The sequence below is a fragment of the Manis javanica genome, chromosome 8 (assembly GCF_040802235.1).
Source record: "Manis javanica isolate MJ-LG chromosome 8, MJ_LKY, whole genome shotgun sequence".
NCBI lineage: Eukaryota > Metazoa > Chordata > Mammalia > Pholidota > Manidae > Manis > Manis javanica.
The window spans coordinates 101970347-101993311 of record NC_133163.1 but is presented as its reverse complement, the minus strand read 5'-3'; the positions used below and the strand labels follow the sequence as shown (position 1 = coordinate 101993311).

Below are 22965 nucleotides of genomic sequence, written 5' to 3'. Positions count from 1 at the left end.
CCGAGCACACAGGTGTAAGCCTCTGTGCTCGGCATCTCCAGCTGTAACATGCGGGGCTATCCTCCGACTGGCCTGATGCCAGCACAGTGACTGCCAGTTTGAGAGCCGGTGCCGGCAGGCTAGGAGGGAGGCGCAGCAGGCTGCGTGTCACCATGGGGTCCTCGGAGCTGAGCAGGCAGCCAGGGGGATGGAGCGCCTGAAGCTCCTCAAAGTTCCCAAGCAGCTGGGCGGAGCGCACCCAGACAACCTCGTCCAGCTCTCCCTCCCCCGCACAGCAAGCTCCGCACAAACCCCGTCCCTTCAGCAGCCCTGTTGCTGCTAGGAAGCTTAGCAGACCGCCCGCCTTTCCCACGTCGCAGAGCGGCCGGGTGTGGGTCCCATCCTCCACAAACGGCTGGAGTGTCAGTCTCTCCAGCACTCTACCTGTCCGAGCTCCTCAACCTCCAGAGCACCACACAAGGTAGGTTTCTGCTCCCAAAGCAGAGCTCCAGGGCCGGGTGTTCAGCAGTCCTAGGCCTCCGCCCCCTCCCTCCGCAGCCCCCCCCCCCCCCCCCCCCCCCCCCGCACTGTTTCTCTTCCTTGTGCAGGTTAGCTGGGGTGCAGGAAGGGCTCAGGTCCTGCCGGATTAAGGCCTTCGTTCCTGACCCTGTTTCGGGAGCTCTGCTCTGTTTGTGAGGTCTGTGTGCAGTCTGCAGCCTTCTTTCCTGTTGCTGTTTTAGGGTTAATTGTGTCAATTGACTATATTTTCATGCTATTTGTGGTTTTGGGAGGAGTTCTCTGTCTCACCTCTAATGCCACCATTTCGAGTCCTCTCTCAAGATCATTTTTTAAATCATTGTTTTCTCATTGAAGCCATCTCACTCATCTTTGAACTTATCTTCTGTATTTCCCAAGATGCTCACATGGTTCGTTTTCAGGGAAATTTGAGACTTGTCCACACTCGTGTCACTTTTTTCATGGTCCTATAGAGTGATGAGAAGGATTCTGCTGTTTATTTTCACTTTATGAAATTAGTGTGGTTTGGAATCATGTGTACTGACTGCACACTGTACATTTTACTTCAGGTTCATGTGCACAAGTGACAACATAAATAGCAAAATTATTCCCTGAAAGTTAAGAGGAAGTCATATTTTGATGAAAAGTTGATCTTTGCTGAAACCAGCATTACAGAGTATTTTCAAGGACCCATCTAGATAAAGTCACCACCCCCTGTTTTACAGAGGAGGGCACAGGCTCAAGAAAACATTTGTTGTGCCCCCGCCACAGGCCTCCTCCCCCTCTTCTGAGAAGTGAGAGGGTCGGCGCAGCTCGCTGGCCTGCACACTTGCTTCTGGACCTCGGGGACCAGTAGGCACAAAGTGTCCTCCCTCAACTGTGCACCAGCTCAGCTCTGCTCTAGTTCCTTCGGTGGGCTTCTAGGAGGCTTTTTGTCTGTGAAGGAAAGTAGGGGAGCATGAGGGAGAAGGGCTTGTGCAGCCTCAGATGGAAGTCTGAAAAGCCACTGCTCCTCACTGCGGCCGGACTACAGGCACCAGGCACAGGGTCAGCCCCGCGCTCTGGTGCCCTGCACAGGGTGCCCAGGGACCGTGCTCCGCAAAACTTGTTGAGTGTGTGTGCATAAGGTCCTTAGCCATTCTGAGCTTCAGTTTCCTTCTCTGTAAGTGGAGGTAAAGACTGTCCTCAAGCTGTGTGTAAATCTCTCGGCCCAGCACCTGTTCCCCGGGAGATAGGCAATAAATGGTGCTTTTGGCAACACATATTCAAACCCTTCAAAAGTGTGCTTTCTCTTTGATTCAGCAGTGCCACGCATTGGAATTCACCTAAGAAGGTACAGCAGTGCAAGGGTATCATGGCAGCCCTGGAGCAAAGTGTCTGCTTGTAGGGAATTTTTGGGTCATGGTATATCCATGCAATGGAATGTTATGCTGTCCTTTAAAATGGCAATGATATTTGACATGAAAAGACATCCATAAATATATCAGGTGACCAAACAAGCTCCCAGAATTGCACGTGGAGTATTATCTGCTCACACACATGGATATGTGTACACATATGCAGTGAAAAGGTCTGGAAAGATAAGACACCAAATGTTAAGAATAGTCAGGCTAAAAGAGAATTAAAAGTGATCATATATTTCTATTTTCTAATTATTTTCAGTAGGCATGCATTTACTTCTATAATTATATTAAAAGAAGTGAAGGGAAAAAAACCCTCTCCCTGTCTGTAATCTCCTCTCCCACTCTCCCATACTGATGGTCTAAACACCATCTCTAGCTTTCATGGCCCTTCCATTTCAAAACCCCTCTCTCTTCCAGGTTAGTTGTTTCTGATTTTGCAGTCCCCAGTCCCTAGTACTCCAAGTCTATGTCCTTGATTCCTGGCCTACCAGACACCTGTTAGGCACTTGAATTTGTTTTCCCAGTTAAATCTCAGAACACCACTGTGGATGAGGTCCATTTTACCCAACAACAAACAAAAATACATATCAAGAGGCCAGCTTCCCGCCTCCCCTCTCCTTTACTCCAACTCCTATGCATCCTTCATAAGCAGGTTCCTGTGATGTCTCCTGTGATAGCCGCACCTGCCAGCAGTCAGTCATGCTACCCTCTGCTCCCCTATGCATCTATAGCCACCTTCCTGCCACACGGCAGTTAGTACTTCTGTGGTGACCTGTCTGCCTCCTGCAGACTGTGGACTTAGAAAAGGGACTGTCTTATTCTTTCCTTCTTTTCTGTACCCAAGCATCTGGCACAGCGCTTGGCATATAGTAGGGGTTCTAGAAACAAAGCAGTAGACATATATTGGCCTCTATGTCCAGTTCTATCCCCCTCTGGAATTCCCGCCACGACTTTCAGTTTCTACTGATTCCCCACCTGCTCTTCATTCATCAGAAAAGAGCACTTCCCATCTTTATTTCCAACCAGCTCCTTTTTGAATTGCCTTTTTTGTGTTTCAGACATCACCAGTTTCTCAACCACAGATTATGGAATCCTCCCCTTTTCTGGCTCACCCCCTTGTCCAAGAAGCCTTCTTTCTGAGCCATCTCAGAGTTGTCTCTACTTCCACCTGTAGTGGGCATAACTCACCTGGCAAGCTTTGGAAATGGCAGGGTCCCCAGCTCTGCCCTGAGGATCCTGATTCCTTGGATCAAGAAACAAATGTGCATCCCACCCCAGTGCCAGGGAGTTTGCCGTGGTAAATTGAGGAACCACCTGGCAGCCGAAGCAGAGGTGATAGATGGAGGGATAGGGAGAAGTACAGGAAAAGGGGGAAGGGGCTTAAAAGTTATGTTGGGCCACCAAAAACTGCTGCTTAGGATTGCTACAACTGAATGAAATTTAATAAATACTAAGTATTTCATTTATTCTTTGAACAAATACCCAGTACCCACTGTGTGCCAGGCTTGAGTAATCGTCCCAACAATGCCATGAGGCAGGAGTGTAAGCAGCATGCTCCGGTTGCATAGCTCACCTGTGGCAGAGTGGGCCTTGGACCCAGGCAGCCTGAACCCAGCGCTGGGTGCCTGGACGCTCTGCTCTAGTTACGCTAAGGAGGGGGAGCAAGACAGCACCTCGTCCTCCTGCGCTTACCTTCCCAAGGGATTTCCTAATGGGCTATTAGATTCTAGTACATTCTTATTATAGAAATCAGTTGGGTGTTTTCATTTCTTTAAAAAAAATTAAATTCTGGAAGCATTGTCCCTCAGAGGACAAGGAGCCACACCTGCCCTGAATGGATCTCCCTGGCTCATTTTGAGGTGTTTTTTTTAACTTTATGGTATTCATTTTTTTAAACTCTTTAATTCAACCAATGTGGGCTTTGACAGATAGAAACAGGATGGAGTGGGTTGGGAATGAATCTATATGTGGGAAGGGAAAATGTAGTGAGAAGAACTAATTAATAGTTGGAATGTGTTCAGATTCACATTATGTAAGGAAGGACCTATTTTGGGTAGGTGAGTCATCTTTTTTTTTGTAAAGGGACATTAAATAAATAGCTATGGTTGTCCTAATGCTGAATTGGGGGAAGCAGCAATAATATCAATGTGAAATTTCAAAGTAAAATACTAAATAGAATATGCTCACAACTCTGAGCTGGTATAGGTTTATATAAAAGACCTATAAGAATTTAGAGAAATTCAGTCTGTTTTTACACTCCATTCAGTATGTTTTTAAGAATCTTTCTGTAAAGCACTAATGGGCCATTTGTGGCAATGAAGAATGTGGCTACAGAAGCAATGGCACAGTAATTGCACATTCATGTAGCACTTTTGTGGTTCAGAAAGTATTTTTTACAGTTTGAGTTTTCACAAAGAGTTTTAACCTGTTCCCTTCATCACAAAGGAATGAGGCAACTAGATGAAACCAAGACTTCTTGGGAAAGTGGCTGATTCCAGGGCTAGGAAGGGAAAGAACACGAGCCTGGGATAAAAAGTGCCCAGTGATTGATGGGGACCTGTCAGAAGGTCACGGGAGCCTGCTTAGTGGGGCCCCCACTGAGAAAATCAGGCCAGTTGAGCATCAAAATAAATAACAGTAAAGGGCTCTGACCTCTTGAACAAGATAAGAACCCATGAATCCTACTAATGTGAATGAATGATAAATACACTGGGGCGCAGGGAGAGCTCCTGTTTATGTTAGAAAGCCAGCTGAAACTGCACGGGGGATGATGAAATTAGAAAAACCACCACTTGCCAACCCTCATAATAACTGGTTCAGACAAGAATCATTAATGCACATCCAAACTAGGGTGTGCACGTCTGTGGAGTCAGAGGGTATTTATGTGGTTTCAGAATATGTCCCGACAAAATACTTTTTCATTTCAAAAAGCAAAATGGCAACTGCAGTGGAGAAACCTGGCAGACGCCAGTGCAACCAGGTGACCAGGGTGAACATTGCTGTGGTGGCACTGGGGGCCAGCAGGTGCCTCCTGACAAGACCGCTGCCAACGGCAGCTCGGCAGGCGTCTGTGACGTGCCTGCCAAACGCACTGCCCCAGCCCGAGCCTGCGGAGGCGTCGACACGCCCAGGGTGGGAAACAAAATAACTGGAGACTAAAGAAACCCAGCAACTGAATGCAACCCATGATCTTGGGTTTTCTTTTGCTATAAAGATGTTGGGACAATGCAGAATATCTCAGTGAGGTCTGTGGATGAGGCGTGGTGTTGTTTCAGTGTTAATTTTCTGACTTAGGTAATTATACTGTGGTTATGTAAGAGTTCCATGTTTTTAGGAACTACACACTCAAGTGTTTATATAGAGGAGGAGGAGACCGGGGGAGGGAAGAGTTCCCCAGAAGGGCTGCTTTGTCACGGGGCCTCAACCTCAGAGTCGCCCCCTCTCAGCCCGGCTTCCGAGGAGAGGTGGGCACTTCCCCAGCAAGTTCTAGAGCTCCTGGGAAGGAATGAGGGCTCTGCCGGGTACCTCCCATGTTTCTCTGTCTGTGCTAAGATGTCACTTCTTTGCTGGGGGCTGTTCCTTGTTTCAAACACCCTTCTTCCTCCCACAACCTGCCTGGAGAAAGATCCAGCTGGGATGTTTGGTGGAAGAGGTGGAGGGGGGCCTGGGCTTCTCTTTCTGGTGCAGCCTCTAACCAGAAAGGGAGGGGCACTCCACAGGGGGACGAGCCACGTGATCCCCCAGCCTCAGTTTCCTCACCTTAGGATGTGAGGCCTGGACTGGATGGTCTTTGCCTGGAAACGTGGCTCCCTGTGACACTTACCAGTGACAGCCTCTGTAAGCCCCTCTAAGGCTCACCCATAGCCTCAGGAAAGAGGCTGATGCCCCAGCCCCTTCCTGGTGTAGGTAACCTTCTGTAGGTCATGTGTTCAGACTTTTAGAATATTGCTTTGATGTCTACTGACACTGTAAAGTTTTCAATAAACCCACAAGTGTACCATTTGGTGGTTCCTCATTCCTTTCCTGCAGTCCGTGAATGGAGCACCTACCATGTCCCAGCCTATGCTAGGCACAGGGGACGAGTCCGGGGTGCCAGGAATCATAGTGCCTGCTAGCAAGCAGCTTGGATGCACAATAAGGCGCCTGATGGGACCGTTTGTATAAAGTCACTTTTCCCTGTAACTAGAAAGTGGTAGGTTAAAGAACAGAAGGCCCAGCTTCACTCCCAGTTGGTTGTATGAACTTGTATTAGCCAGATCACCCTGGGAGCCTCCGTCTCCTCACCTGCTACGTGGGGATAGCAACCTCCCTCTGCTCCTGCCTTGCAGAGCTGTGGCCCTTCAACAGGAGAAGTCTACACAGTGCTTTACAAACACGAGGTAGTCTTGTCAGTAATCCCGCAACATGCATATATTGCAAACGCAAGGCCTTAAACACACAGAGAGAATGACAGTGCTGTCTCTGCCCTCGTATGAGCTTAAAAGAGCATCACAGGGCACAGTAGTAAAGAGCAGGAGACTCAAGCTGTGGCCACAGAGAAAGGCCAGTGCCTTCCATGTGCCAGCACATGGCTCAGAACCTGGTCCTTGGTAACGGAACTGACTGTGGCCTTGTACTCCCAGTGCACCAGGTGGCAGAGCGGGTCGAGGCCCTGGGGCAGTTTGTCATGAAGACCAGAAGGACCCTCAAAGGCCACGGGAACAAAGTTCTCTGCATGGACTGGTGCAAAGATAAGAGGAGGATCGTGAGCTCATCACAGGTACGTCACACCTGTTGTGTGACAGTGAGCGTGTTCCTGATCGTATAGCCAAGGGCACAAGGGAGCTGTCCTTTTCAAAAACCCTTTCTGATCATTATCACACTGGATTAGCATAGTTAAGAATTCTCTTGCATACTGTAGAACTTTACTAACGTGGGTAGATTTGGAATTGTAATAACTGAAGCATTATACATTATATTTGAAAAACCATTCAGAATTATTTCTTCCTGAGCATATTTCAAGGTCTTATTTGTGAGTGAAACCATTTTTAAAATAGTGGGGTTTTGTGTCTTTTTTTTTTTTTCCACAAATTGAGGGCCTTAGTGGTTGAGATTCCACCATGGTTCTTTCTATTTGTGTTGAGCAATTTTTATGCCTTAAAGAACAAATTTAAGATATATGTTCTGTGAAGTATGATTTCATCATTCATTTTATATAGTTGGCATATTTTTTTTTACATCTTATATATTAGTTATCTACTTCTGCATAAATCACATCAAAATTTAGCAACTTAAGACAACAAATATTTATTATCTTACATGGCTTCTGAGAGTCCGGAATTGGTTCTGGCCCAGGGGCTCATGAGGTTGCAGTGAAGATGCTGGTCGGGGCTGCGTCATCCAGCAGCTAAACTAAAGCGGAAAGTCACCTCCACAATGGCTCACTCATGTGGCTGTGGCTGGAGGCCCTAGTTCCTCACCACGTGGACCTTTCCGGGGGCTGTTTACGACAAGGCAGCTGGCCTCCCCCAGAGCAAGAGAGGGAGACAGAGGCAGAAGCCACCCTGCCTTTCATGTCCTGAGCTTAGGAGTGACATTCCGTCACTTCTGTATTCCACTGGTGACCCAGGGCAGCCCTGACACAATGAGGAAGGGCCTGTACAGGGGTCCGAACTTCAGAAAGCTGGCTCCTCCTCCTTCTCAGTACTTCTGTGTCTGTTTTGGGGTTACATGCATTGAACATAAAGCTATGAACAGAAGTTATATATTTTTCTGGCCGCTTGGGTTTTCCCCATCACTGCCTTTGGCCTTACTTTTTCAAAGGATGATTTGATCTTCTTTTATAGCCCTTTTAAGTATAAAAACTGTACATGCTCTAAGTAATCTACAAGCTTTAACATCTGAGTTTAATAGGACAGGTGTTATTAATCTCCTGTATTACCTACAATTCTAGTATTACCTACAAAAATTGCATTTTTTAATATTCATAAAAATTAATTTATTGCTTACATATTTTAACATGTTAACGAAACACCAGAAAGAGAACAAAGAAAAAGTTTTTTCTTCCACCACCCTGTACCAACCATTATGTGTGGTTTTAGAGCATTTTTTTTCTAGACTTTTTGTCAAATGCTCATTTTTGCAAAATGATTATCAAACATGTACTAAGTTGCTACCTATTCTTTCTGACTTTTTTATCCTTAAAAGTATGAGCTATGTTGAAATACTCTCATTAGGGAGGGCGGGAAGAGGGCACTCCATGCATTCTCCCCTGCTGCCGAGAGAGTAGAAGTGGGCTGGGGTATAGAGGAAACCAGCAAATAGCAAGAAGGCTCTGGAACAGACTTTGAGTGACTCAGAGCCACCCTTCTCCCTCAAAAGGCGGGAGATCAGTCAGGCCCTGACAGTGTGGGGTAGGGTTTGGGGTGGAGGCCCAGTCTCTGCTGTACCCAGGGTCCTGCACTCATGGAGGGGACCTCATTTAGGGTAATGAGACTGACTTTTGCCTTTTTCTCTCCAGAGCACACAGTGGATGGGCAGTGGGGACAGGCAGGTGGGGCTGTGGTGGGGGAAGTGGACCCTGGCTTGGGCAGTGCACTGAATCAGTTCTTCCCAGCAACTGGGGCCTCTGGGCATGAGGACCCCGAGGCACAGGCCTGCAGCTCCTGCTCTTTCTCTGCTCTGTTACCTCATCTACCCCACACATCATTTGGGCATTTAGCCAGAGAAATTAGACTGAAAGAACCATGTGCTTAGGAATCTGGACAGGCCCCAAGCTGCCGACTTTGACCTTGTTTCAGGGCCCCTCAGCCACATGCAGCATGAATATGGAAATATTCCATCTGATCATGTCAAGCAAGCAGCTATGTCACTTTAGATCATCAGACCTACCTTGTGCCCTTAAGTGGCATCCCCCCAGCCCCCTGTCACCTTGTTCACCAGATTTGACTCCAAATGGCTTGAGTGATTTAAAAAAATCAAGCCTGCTGTAGAGTCATCAGCCCTGAGATCGCAGGGGACCTGGAGGCTAAAGGCATCTGCTCAGCGGGCCTCTTCTGTCAGCTAGAGCCTGGGGGCCCAGTGACCCCACCCCACATTCTGGGCAGGTGGCTATGCTGTAGGGCCCAGGGCTCAGATGCATTTCTCTCTGGTAGGTTTGTGTTACAAATAGACGACATGGCAGTGAGTCCCACGTCCCTGAGTGGACTACAGCAGCAGCCACAGAGAAGGCGGCAGCACTGGCTGAGCTCTGCCGCCCAGAGCCTGCCCTGGACAGAGGTGCTCTCTGATTGCTGAACAGCTGCCCACAGGGACCCACTTCCGAACTCTTTCCTTTTTTCTTCCAGGACGGAAAGGTGATCGTGTGGGATTCCTTCACTACCAACAAGGTAAGGCCTTGTCCCAGCCACTGGGACACTTCAGGACCCCAGCCCTGTCCTCATCCCCACCAGACGCCCCCTGCTAGCGGTCACCCTGTCTCTCGGGAGCCTGTCTGCTGCCTGGGGATTGGACCCCGTGGGAGCGCATCGGTGTTCAGACACCTTTGCAGCCCACTGTGGCGCCATTCCTCTCGTGAGCTGAAACCCCAGCCCAGAGGAGAACGTGCAGAGCCACCATAGAGGTGCTAACAGTAAAACAGGGAACAGCGTGGCCTGGAAAACTTCTCACATTCACACACGCAACTGTACTTACTGTTTTACCAAATGATGACAAGAGGTACCCACATGCCTGGCTTTCTCTCCCCTCTCTGCGTTGACCAGGCTCCACAGCTCTGTGGACATGAGCAAATGGTAGCTGGGGAAGCTGAGCCTGCAGGGGGTTTGAACTGACTATCCTGTGACATCCTTGTACGTCTGGCCAACTCCAAATTAGACTTAAATTTTTTCTCTTAACTAAGGAAAAAGGCCCATATGTATAGATTGCATGCCTGCATCATGTTGGCATTTACATTAACAAGTATTTTATATTAAATTCAATTCTGAAATTTACTTAGAAAGACTTCCTTTTCACTACATAGAAAAGGAGACTTATATCTGTCTCAAACTGAGCAGTGTCCATATTCTGCGTTATTGAATGTGTTCACTAAATGCCGTGGTAAGCGGCTGTTAACTGATGTGATCAAGGCAGACCCCAGACCCGTCTTTCAGAGCAGAGTCCCTAATGGTTAGGTCCCAGGGGAATAATAAAAATGACTTCTTAGCAGTTTGCAAAGGGCTCTCCTCTACGTGACCTCCTTCCCTGCAGCCTCCGCACCTCCAGCACCCTTCAGCATCTTCAGGTGTGTGAGGGGTTTTGTTGCTTTTGTTTGTGCCTTAGCGTGTCACAGAGCACACACTGCCTGATATCTGAGGGGTTGTTCTGCCGTGTGTGGCCCCTGGCAGGGAGTGTACCCATGACTTGTAAGGAAAGGGGTGTAGGATGCCTTGTGCTGGAAGTGCCCACCTCAGCTCAGTACAGTAGATTATTCTTGGTCTCGGAAAGGCTGCTGAGCTGTGAGTGACAATGGCATTCTGACAGGCAGTATCAGGGCCTGCACTTCCCCGCAGAAACGCAGGGAAGAAGACCAGCCCTTGAAAGGACTTCAACAGTCATGTGGTCCCAGCTTCTCCCTGCACAGATGGAGAATGGGACTGAGGTAGGCCCAGTGGCTGCCCTGCACAGGGTTGCACAGCTTGCTTGTGTAAGAACCAGGAGCAGGGAAATACTACCACAGACTCAAAAGTTTGTGGACTGTGGCTCTGTTGTTTGCTTCTCAGCCTGCAAGAGAAGGGAGGTGACACGACCACCGGCCAGCAGCCAGGGACTGTTACACCTGGTTCTTACTGCTTCTCTTTTATCCCTGAGCGCAACTCAGGATCACCCCCTCCCCCCGCCCCCATCCAGACCTTCCAGGAATGGTTTTGGGACCCACAGAGGACAACGGCTCTTGTATACTCACACTTACACATGTAAAAAGTCATGTATATTGTTTTAAAGAAAACAAATGCCAGTATTCATTCAGAAGACTGAGGGGATTGTAACATTAAGAGAGAAGTAAAACATTATGGATATTTGTTACTGATGGAGATTTTTAACTTTTAGTATAGGTGACAAAATTTGGTTAATAATAGGGGAGCTGAGTCTCTCGTCAGTTCAAGCCTATCTTTACTCCATGCCACTGCCCTTTGAAACAATAATTTAATAGGAACTCCAGTGATTTTATTTTGAAAAACGAAATGTGAAGACATTTGTGTAGAAGCGCCCCTCGTTCATTCTGTGAACAGTGCGTCCTGTGTTTCAGGAGCACGCGGTCACGATGCCCTGCACGTGGGTGATGGCATGTGCATATGCCCCGTCAGGATGTGCCATTGCGTGTGGGTGAGTAGGGGCTGCAGCAGCTCTTCAGATTTCTTGTTAGCCATAAAATACTGTTTGTGGGCAAAACAAGTAAATAAGAACTTGTAATTTTTTGTTTACTGGTTAAGCAATGTCTCAAATTCCTCCCTGAACTTCATCAAAAGAGAAACCACAAAAATCTCTTTCATAATTATTTTCATTACAGACTGTCAGTGGTGTGAGTCTCAAACCTGTAGTCTTCACTCACAAATGCTGTTGGCCCCACTTGCATGAACTGGTGCAAACAATTTGGAAAGCTTGTTGGTAATAACATATCAGAAGCCTTCAAAAATGTATAACCTTTGATCTAATGATTCCATATCTGAGAACTTGTTTAAGGGAATGATCCAAAATACAGAAAAGCCATATGAACAGTAATAATTGTTGTAGCATTATTTAAAATAAAGCAAAAAAATGGTGGGGGGACTATATGCCTATCAAAGGAAATCATTAAGTGAATTGAGTAGAATATTATACAGATGTTAAAAAAGGGAAATGCAAAACTAGATTAAGTGAAAAGAACATCCAAGTTTCTAGAAAGATTGTGCTCTATTCTCTACTTTCCTGGAGTTCAGTGTAACAGTTGGCAGTGAAAACTGGAGCCAACATAAGATTCCATGTCCTTACGTTAAGCAACTGTGAGACCATTCAAAATATTTCTACAGTAAGATCCCAGCCATGTTTAGAAAAAAGGCATTAAAAAGGCTGTGATGAACTATATCAAAATTGCAATAGTAGTTCTTTCTGGATGATGGGACCATGGCGAGTGGTGGGGGGGGCAGTTTCTCATCTTTATAATTTCCTGTTTTCAATTTTTGAAAAATAAGCATATATTTTTACAATCAGAAGAGAGTTTTATTTCAAAAATGAAAATCCGAGGACTCCAAGCAAAAACTCTGGAGTCTTCTCCAGCCAGAGTCATAGCAGCCGTGGTTCCCAAAGTCCCTCCCATTGGGTTGCTGTTGTGGGGGCATCTTTCCACTCTGTCCACTTGTAGAGACCCTGTGTGCCTTTGGTACCCATGGTCATACATCTGCATTTCATACTTTCTAATTTTTTTAATAACTCATAAGTAGATTGTGTCCATTTTATCACTGAATGGTGATATTTATGTAAAATTCCTTCTCATTTACTTCCTGAAAAGATCTGAGGTGACCACAGTAAGAAACACAGATCTATTCCTATATATCTGTATAACATTTATTATATATATATATGTATGTGTGTGTGTATATACACACACACACACATTATAAGGTAAGCACACAGGAGTTCAGCCAGCTGTACAGTTAGAAGGCATTGTCCGCACAAGATTTCCCTCACCTCAGATATCAGCCACAAATTTGGGGACCCCCACAACCACGCCCAGGTCCACAATTTCCTTGAATGACTCACAGAACTCAGAAAGTGCTGTACTTAGGCTCCCAGTTTTATCAGTGAAAGGATACAAATTGGACCCAGCCGAAGGAAGAGGCCCGCAGAGCAGGGTCCAGGAGCAGTCCAGACCGGGAGCTTCCAGTTGTCCCCTCCCTGTAGGGTTGTGGTTGGCATTATGCTTCCTGGCCACAGTGTGTGACTGTACATGCCGAATATTTCCAACCAGGGGAACTTGCCTGAGCCTTTGGTGTCCAGAGTTTTTTACTGGGGCTCAATCACATTCTGCCCACATGGCTGACCTTCACTCTCCAGTCTCTCCTGGAGGTTTGGGCTGATGCTTGTAGTATCCACTTCCTCCAGAGCTCAGGACTCACAGGGTGTGTCTGGAAGCCCCCATTATAAATCGCACTGTTAGACTGGTGGCCAAAGCCCCCGGCAAACAAAGATACCCCATTCAGCAGGACATTCCAGGGGCTCAGTGACCCACTCCTAGGAGCCAAGGGCAAAGGTCAGACCTCTCATTAGGCAAGGTCAGTTCTTCACTACTCATTAGGAATAATAAACATTCTACATTTGTAAAAATTCTAGGGTAATATATTTCAAATTGGGCATGAATGTTTAGTGTATGCATAGAGTTGGGTAAGTTACATAATTTCTCAATATTTGATATTGAGATACCAGTTATCTGGTTCTAAATCACAAAAGAATATATCGGGTAGGTCCTTCTGTAATATACAGTGGACATGTTACCACAGGGAACAATGTCCTCAACAGTCATTTAGAAAACGGTTTTGTAGACTGTTTTTTATTTTAACCTCCCTGAGTGTAAATCCAGTGGAAAAGTTTCCCTGCGGGGGCAGCAAAAAAAAGAGCATTTTCACAAGGCCCGTGCGACGCTTCTGGTAACACCCGGTGTGAGTCCAGGGTAGAGGGGTGGCTGGCGCCTTCCTCTTGGGGCCATCTGTTCCCTGGGCTCCGGCACATGGCAGATGGTCAATACCCCTTATCCTCAGAGGCTGTCACGAAAACCAGAACAGAGGAAGTTCAGGGTGTGAACATTTGTGAAAGTATTTTTGTAGAATAGGGGATCCAGTGAATGAGGAGAGCACCACAAAGTAAACTGAGGAAGCCTGAATCCCCATCTTAGGTCAAAGCACCTTCTCCCCTACTCAGACCTCTCCCTGGAACTGCTGAGAGCAACTGGGATTAATTTGAGTTTCTAGTGGTGCTCTAACAAGGTGTTTCTCCGTCCTGGCTTTGTGACACGCCCGAACTCCACTACCACACAGACCAACACCTATGCCGCCCTCGCAACGTCTACAGGCAATAACGGGGCTATTTTTCTCTCTCTGCCTGACTGCTAGTCTATCTCAGTGGGTTCCAAACCTGAAAGCGAAAACTCCAACAGTTATTAACACAATCTCCTTCTTAAGAAAAAAGTGTTAATTGCTTTTACATATGTGTAAGTGTTTTTTAGTTGAGAGCCGTATCCTTAAAGTATTACAAACTTGCTCTGAGCAGCTATGTGCAAGGCACTGGACTGCATGTGCTCGGGGAACTCAAAGATGAGAAAACATAGCACCTGCTTCCAAGCAAGAAGAATATAGAACTAAAAATAACGACGACTTACTGAGCCCATATCACGGGTCAAGGGCCATTCTGAACTCTTAATGTAATCTTAACAACAGCCCCCTGTGGTAGGTGAGTGGGATCCACTCTATTCTATAGTTGAGGAAACTGAGGCTCAGAGAACCTAAAAAAAACATAACCAACATCATAACATGAGCTAAATACTAAAGCACAAATTCGACAGCAGATGCATCACACTGTAAAACTCTGCTTTCAGTGCAATGCAAATAACCCTAGGACTGAGTATTGCAACAGAGCTACAGAAATTACTCTGAAGCTTCAGCACGAGAGACCACATCCCACCATGAGGGTCGGGGAAACCCACCGTCCACAACACGCTTGTCATTGCCACGGCCTAACTGCAGGTCCTGCTCGCCGCGCAATGTGTGAACGAGCTTACCAAGGCTAATTACCGGCAAGGGACTTCCTAAGTCCTGCACCTGCACCTGCAAGCAGTCAGAAGGGCAAGGGGTCCCCTCGCTTCCCCAGGGCTGCAGGAGAGGCCATCCCTCCTAAATGCCATTCCTCCCCAAAAGGAAACAGGGCCCATGAGGAAGGCTGATTGCAGATCTGGGGCAGGAGAACAGTAAAGTGAGCCTTGGATATTTTCTTGTTCCAGAAAGGAAGGAAATGTTCAAGGACCAGTGGAGTCATATCAAACAGAAACAGCAGCTGCTTGAAGGGGCCCCCACTGTCCAAATTTGGGACAATTTGAGCATCCATGGACTAATGATAATAATGGATCATAAGACAACTTAAGAGAAGAAAGAACCCATGGGTGTACAGTTATACTGGGGGAAGGGATATTTGGCTTTACAGAAAAATATCAGCTAATAAATGCAGATGGGTTATCAAATTAGAAGGTTAGCATTTTGCACCCCTAAAGTAATATTTGGTTCAAACAAGGGTGATTATGCTGAAGCCATCGCATGGAAGGTTGTTGGGGAACAGGACATCTGCAGGTCTCAAAGTGTCACACCGCAAATTGCTAATTACAAACGAATCACCTTCACCGCAGAGACATCTGGTGGTTCCCACTTCAACCACACAATCCACTTGGCATCACCAATCTTGAGACAACAGACATCACAAGCCTCCTAAAGTGAAGCAGTAAGAAGTACACAATATCACCTTTATACTGCTATTGCCAAAAACATGATACTTGAGTAACCATTAGGAAACAGTGTGACAAACCCAGAGTGTGTGACATACTGTAAGACAAGTGACGTGAGATGTGTTGTCACAAACAACAAAAAAATAGGTGGAAGGTCTGTTGTAAATTAAAAGATCTTAAAAATCCATAAAAACCAAATGTAATGTGTGAACCTTGATTAGGCACAGGGGATGTCCCCATTGGGGAAGATTGACTATGGATGCCTTATGACATAGTGTTATAGAATTCATGTGAGTTTTCTCAGATGCGGTGATGATTCAGCTTTGTAGGAGAAATGTTCTTACTTTTATGAGATGTAAATTTGCAAATTGTTTTTAGATGTAAATTTGCAAATTGAAGTATTTAGATATAACATGTCCTGTCTGGTTTGCGTTCAAATGGTTTAGAACTTGCTCCCATAAATATGGCAAAATGTTAGGTTAGTGATCTGGTGTCCATTGTACTATTTTTCTTTGCAATTTACTGCACATTCAGAAACCTCCCAAGTAAAAATTAGGGGAAAGTTTATATGATGCTGCCAAAGGGAAACATTCTGAAAGGTTTGTGTGAATGGGAAAGTGTACTCTTATTCTGTTGCCCTATATTAACATTTGACATGCCTTTCTTCCTTGCCAGTGGTCTGGATAATAAGTGTTCTGTGTATCCACTGACGTTTGACAAAAATGAAAACATGGCTGCCAAAAAGAAGTCTGTTGCTATGCATACCAACTACCTGTCGGCCTGCAGCTTCACGAACTCTGACATGCAGGTAAATAAGCAGCCGCCTGGGGGACCACCCCCGCTGGAGAGCAGGGTATGTGGCAGAGAACTGAGGGGAATATAGCAGGGGAGGAAGCTTTTCCAGTGTCCCACTCGGTAGGATGGCTGTGCTCCAGCAGCTAGCTCTAAGGGAAAGCTCCTGTTGTTTCTCACTGGCTATTACTATTATTATAATTATTATTACTAATAAAATCAGAAGTGGGAAAAATCAGGGCTATTGTTGTTGACAGTTGAGATGAACTACACACCACATCAAACTCCTCCTCTGATTGACTTGGTGGGAGTGGAACAGGCAGCCTTCTGGGGTGGTGGTTTCAAGGTGCTTCTGTGTGTAAAGCTTTGCTCTGAGCTTCTGAGCTTCAGAGTTGTGCACTTTACATGTCTCACTGTACCTACTTCACACTCCTTTTTGAACAAATGCAAAAAGAAAAAGCTTCAGGTAGTGATCTACATTGAATAAACCACAAAGTGGAAACAACACAACTTCAACACATTGGCTAAGTTTTAACAAGTCTTAAATCATCCATAGTTTATTTATTCACATCTGTACAGCAAACCTTTGTAGATACTCACCACCCACATTGCCAGATACCACCGCGTTCCAGAGCTGGACTCGCACTCAGCCACTGCCCTCACTGAAACCTATCATAACTGAACAGTGAGGGAGTCTGAGAGCTCGGAGCAGAAGGGGTGGCCACAAGCTGGCTGCAAGCAGCTGCCTGAGCCGGCCTTGGAGGGTGGGAGTGCTGGGAGTACAGTGGAAGGTGGGCAGGGCCAGATCACAGGGCCCCTGAGTGTCTAGGCTGACTCTGTGGACAGGCAGGAGCCACTACAGGGGCTGGATCAGACTGGGGTTTGTTTTAAGGAGGAGAGCATTTAATTCAGATGAAGGCCCTCCATGACCTGCTCTGGTTTCAGCTGACTGATGCTGAAGGGCAGGCAAGCGTGGCCGGCAGCACGGAGACCAGGAGACTGGATATTTGTCGACTGCTGACCAGAGGAAGGGTGTTTGGACGAGGAGTGCATGTCTGCAGCTGTTTGCAACCAGTAGTCTTGCATACATGTACAGTAGGGGGCGCTGTGGCCCCAGGTGGCTGCAGTGGCCAGAATCAGATGTCTATGTGCCTGAGGAGCGGCCAAAGCTACAGGAGATGTTTAGTCCAAATGAGGAAAGGCTCAGAAGTTTGCAAGAACCAGTGAGTCGTCAATCTGCAGTCCCTCTCATAGAGACCTGTCACCCTTCCTCGCTGTTACCATAGATGCTGGGGTGGGGATGAAAGGGGCACCTGTACTGTGGAGAATGCTTTCTTCCTAGCAGGAATCTAGCTGAGTCAGCTTGCATCACATCCTGGCTCCACTGTGTTCCAGCTGGTCAGTCCCAAACAAGATTTTATTCTCCGTTTTGTCTTTCTCATGTGCACGTGAGGATAGTAATAAATTCCTCCCTCATAACGTTTTCTGAAGATTAAATGAGGTGATTTGTGTAAAATACACAAAGCTCCTGGCAAATATCAATAAATGTTAGCTCTTATTATTTTTTTATCATTAACACAAAAGCTTCTTGGATGATTCAAAGGCATGGCCTGGCTTGGGTACCTCTGAACTAATGAACCTCAAGCTTTCTTCCATTCTGGGATCTAGGATGAAAAAAGAAAAGCTCAAGTGGCTGCTGTAAGACTATGGTATAAAACCTGCAAATTTTCTACATTCCAGAATAAATGGCAGTGAGTTACTTAGAGGTCCTATTCAGTGCACTTATTGTAATGTCTGTTTTTTTTTTAATTTATTTTTACATACACTGGAAAGAAGATCACAAAAAATATAAAAAATATTTTAAAGTAGTTTTAAGTATCAAGAATTTATTGTAACTGTTAAAAACTATTCATTTCTTTGATTGAAGAATATGATGTGGGAAATTCCAAATTAAATAGCTAGACTGAGGTAGTTTAAAGCAGATTGTTTGGACCTGATGTCCCCCAAAAGATCAGAGATTATTGGTCCTTTGCAAGTGTTAGGGCAGGAATGGGGTGGAACATCCACTAGTGGGTGTGGGCCGGGAAAGATTGGAGGGAATTACAGCATATTATAAAATACAAGTACCCAGATTAAGACACAGTCCAAGTCTGTGTGTTTATAAACTATTATTACCAGCCTAGGTCATCTTGTCAGATGCACACAGGCCTCTCCAGGGAAGTCAAGCCTGGAGGGAGTCCCATGCAGAGATTCTGCAGCCTTGGAGATTCCCCCAGTTTGAGAGCTGTCCCCAGTAGGGGCTTTAAGGAGGGTCCTGGGGGCCACACCTAAGAAGCCTGAGAGCTACTCAGCTCATCCACCTCCTGCTCCAGGGAGGGGCTCCAGGGCAGCCTCACCGGGCTGCAGGGAGATCCTAGGCCTCCCCAAGCTGCCTGGCAGGAAACCCACTCCAAGGTGGTACAGCCAGCAGGCACAAGGCCAGGGTGGGAATAGGTTCCCCTCCTAAGAATGTGCTCCTTCTCTGCAGTAAAAGGGAGATTCTTTATCAGGGTTAGGCCTAGCATGCAAAAGAGAAGGGAAGAGAATAGGAAAGAAGGAGAGGAAATTGGAAATTGGAGGTGCAGCACAGCCTGGTCAGTGGGGGCGTTGAAGGCTAGCAGTCCTTAGGGCCTGGCTTCCGCTGTCTTCCTCAGCCGGTATCTCCACCCACTGAGGGCTCTCTGTTGTGCCACTTCCTGCATTGTCTTATCACTTCACCAGGCTGTCTGAGCAGCAGGAAGGTGGGGTGCAGGGAGACTCTGCTGTCCAATGCTTAACCTTTGTGGATCCCTCGCATGGCTGCTCAGGGCCAAGCCGGTCCCAGGGCTCCGTCATGCAGTCAGCTGGGTCCCTGACCCCTGAGTCTCCTCTGGCTTTCTTCCAACCCCGCAAAGGTATGGCCAGCCAGAGCCCAGGCCTCACACACAGGCAGTGACAAAAATTAAAGCTCCTGTTAACCTGCCGTGCCTCTTTCTAAGCACCCCATTGTTCCTCTCCCCACGTGGGCAGCCTTTGTTCTTTTAAGCTGCACAGAGGCTTCTCAAGGGGTTGCACTGACCTCAAGACAGAATTTTCTAAAATATACCCCTGATCTTCTCATCCTGCTCAGGCTTTCCACAGCTCCCTCTTTCCCACAACCCAAAGTCCTCACAGTCTACCAGGCACACCTTCACCTAGCATGCAGGCCTTCACCTGCAGGGCCCTCCCCGCCTGCCCTTCACCTGGCCAGCTCTCACTCAGTCTTGAAGAGCAGCTCAGATGTTGCCAGAATGGGTTTGGTGCCCTTCCCATGGGCCTGCCTGTATCTCAGCTCTGTGATCATCGTCTTGTCTGCCAAGACTCTCAGAAGAACTTGGCAATCCAGCATTGCTAAGTTTATTAGGTCTAAGTTTATTACTGCAGCAAGGGAGAACTCCAGCCTGACAGAATTTCCACAGCATCTCACAATGAAGAAATCAGGGAGGGGTACTTGGAAGGTTCCAGGATCTGGGCTGCGTGATTTCAAGGTGGGTCTTTGAGGTGGGATACTGGTTATGACATATTGGCTTTGAATTGATGAGCTGAGGGAGGTGAGGGTCTTGAAGCAAGTCTTGATGAGCAAGTTACGAGTCTGGAGAAGTAAGTTGATTCACTGTTTTATAGTCTTATATGGCAAGAGCACTTACTTCCTAGAGCAAGCAGCTGGGTTGCTTTTACTTGGTCTCAGTATCATCCGACATAGCACCAGGAAACTATGCTCAGTCCCAGAAAATCGTTTAACACAGGAACAGGGAATTAGGTTGGTTTCAGTCCACACTGCCAATCCTTTTAAACTGAGCTCCAGGAAAACAGAGACCAAGACAATCTTTCTGCAAACCGTAATGCCGAGCGGAGCGCCAGATGGCATCGGCACACAGCAAATGCTCATTGATCTGTGAGTGCATGAGTGTCCACACCTCTCAGCGGTCCTGGGAGCCTCTGGGCAGCACCCAGCTCTGGGAAGAAGCGGTGACAGGACAGTGTGTCGAACAAAATGCTGCCTCACCCAGTGGGATCCAGGGAGCAGTACTGGCATCACCGGAGTTGGTGAGAATTCTAGAATCTCAGACTCTCCCCAGACTCTCTCTGAGCCAGCAGCCAGATGACGGGGTGCACGTTACTTTCTGAGAAGCACCTCAGTTGTCTGGCCTGCACAGCAGTGGGTTTGGCTGCCTGTGGGAGCTGCTCAAGGTTCAACAAATGTTCTCAGAGCAGTTCCGCTGTGCCAGGGCAGGCGAGGGGCCTGCAAGTGTGTCAGGGAGGCCGCAGGGGTTTGTACTCCAGGAGGACAGGCACATAAACACACAGCTCGAGGACAGTGTGGGTGTCAAGAATGAACTTTCTCAGTGCAGGAAAAATGTCTCTGTGCTTGAATCAGATACAGCAAGGTGTGTGTCCACGTGTGTGTGTGAGCCGCATCCCTTTCCCTGTGGGTCTCTAAGCATGGACGGCAAATGATGAAAGCCATGGTGTGGGACATGCGCTCGGGCCAGTGCCAGCAGGCTTTCGAAACACATGAATCTGACATCAAAAGTGTCCGGTCAGTGAGTAGAATGTTCATGTTACTTCTCTGCTCTGCTGCTGTCCCCTGGCCTGGCGTAGTGGTTGGCCCAGGAACCACCTCCAGGCTGTTTACTTGGCTGAGAGAGGCCTCCCCAGCAAGGAGGGCTGATTCGTGGTGGAACTGAACAGAGCTCTAGAGCTCTTGAAGATTTTTAATCTAATTGTGCCAGGAACAATATTGTCTTCCTTAAGTCAGTATATTTCTCATTCATTCAGAACACCCTTCCTGTCCTTTCTGTGAGCAGATCCTGACGGCAAGCGGTGATGGGACATGTGCCCTGTGGGACGTGGAGAGCGGGCAGCTGCTGCAAAGCTTCCACGGGCATGGAGCTGACGTGCTCTGCTTGGACCTGGCCCCCTCAGAAACAGGAAACACCTTCGTGTCTGGGGTAAAGACCTAAGTAAAACCTCTAGGGGAGCTTTGTGTCCATGGGAGGCTTATGGCGGCAGTTCCTGCCATTTCTTGGGACTAGGCTGGACGCTTCCCTAGAAGGAGCTGCAGGAATTGTCCTCAGCTCACCACCGCCCCCCTATCTCCTGCAGCATTTAGCAGCACTTGGTGGGCTGTCACAGTGCTGGGCTGTGAGGGTCTCCAGATCTGCTGCTGACATCCTACATAGGGATCTAGAATGCTTTTCCAGTGTGAATGCTGTGACTCATGGTGCTAGTTTGCCATGTTTTTAAATGTCATTCCTCAAATAAACAGCAGAGTCAGCCCTGGAGAGCATTAGAAATGAGCCACAAGGGCAGTGACCCAGTCAGATGACTGCCGAGGTGGGGCAGCGGCCGTGCGGTCAGGGCCTGTGGCTTGTGGGATGCTCTCCCACCCACCTCACTAGTCGCCGTCCCCCCCCACCCCAGGGTACAGGAAATGGGGTATGGAAGGCTCTGGGTCAGGCAGACAAGGTGGCACAGAGAAGCACTAGCCCAGGAGTCAGGACACCTGGGTCTGGCTTTGCTACCTGACTAAATTTCCTCATCTGTAAATTGGACATAATGCAACTCAGATGCGAATTTTAAGCCATTACTTCTTCTGTGTGACTCCTGGGAGTCTACATTATGCTACCTAAGCCTGATAACAGGACTGCCCTGCAGGGATTCATCAGAGAGCTCCTGGAACCACAATAGTGTAGTGTAGAAACTTCATGTTTGTGGTTCTCTGGGTTGCATGGGGCAGCACAATGACGTGTTCACAGGGGTTGAGGCAGAAGCCCTGGGAGGTGACACGAGACACCCAGCTGACTGCTGGCAGGGCCATGATTTGGCCCCTAGTTTGCCGACCCCAACCTGGCCTAGGACTGGGGGTGCAGATAGTCTGGGGGCAGTGGTGCTCCCCCTTTGCAGGGCTGCTCCATACACTTGAGACAAAGTGGGGAAGTCCCTCTGTGTACCCACTGTTTACCTCCCCTCTGGGCTTAGGGAGGCAGAGGTTGGCGGGGGGCTGAGGGGCTCGCGGTTGGAAAGAACAAAATGAAGAGAAGAGAAATGCTCAGGATGGAGGTGAGAACGAGGCTCTGGAGGCTGGAAGGTTTACACCCACTCAGAAAGGTGAGAAAGAAGAAAACATGCTAAAAGTGGTGCTGGGGGCCTTCTGCTCCCCTTCCCACCCCAAGACCTAGTTCCAGCCTTACAAGTGCATCCCAGTAGAGGCCAGTGGCCTTAGGTGAAGCTAAGAAGAGCATGTTGTCAGCCATTTACCAATGGGAAATAAATGGTCTCTGTTCCATAATTGGAACTCATGCCTGCCTGTAGACAGTCCGTGCAGTGGCCATAACTCTGGGTAACTTTGCATTTGTAGGGTTGTGACAAGAAAGCCATGGTGTGGGACATGCGCTCGGGCCAGTGCGTGCAGGCTTTTGAAACACACGAATCTGACATCAACAGTGTCCGGTCAGTGAGTAGAATGTTCATGTTACTTCTCTGCTCTGCTGCTGTCCCCTGGCCTGGCGTAGTGGTTGGCCCAGGAACCACCTCCAGGCTGTTTACTTGGCTGAGAGAGGCCTCCCCAGCAAGGAGGGCTGATTCGTGGTGGAACTGAACAGAGCTCTAGAGCTCTTGAAGATTTTTAATTTAATTGCACCAGGAACAATATTATCTTCCTTAAGTCAGTATTTTTCTCATTCATTCAGTTACTCAGCAAATATCTATTGAGACTTACATGCTAGACATTATTTCAGGAAC

General features: G+C 47.5%; 1 protein-coding gene across 1 annotated transcript in view; it reads left to right on the top strand.

Moving 5' to 3' along the window:
* The window catches only part of GNB5 (G protein subunit beta 5), a 40837-nt gene that overhangs the window by 8949 nt on the left and 8923 nt on the right, over window positions 1-22965 (top strand). The window contains exons 2-7 of the mRNA XM_037021021.2: window positions 6521-6657; window positions 9224-9265; window positions 11158-11234; window positions 16048-16180; window positions 21030-21173; window positions 22583-22674. Coding sequence (XP_036876916.1) covers window positions 6521-6657; window positions 9224-9265; window positions 11158-11234; window positions 16048-16180; window positions 21030-21173; window positions 22583-22674 — 625 coding nt within the window. The remainder of the gene's footprint in view (window positions 1-6520; window positions 6658-9223; window positions 9266-11157; window positions 11235-16047; window positions 16181-21029; window positions 21174-22582; window positions 22675-22965) is intronic.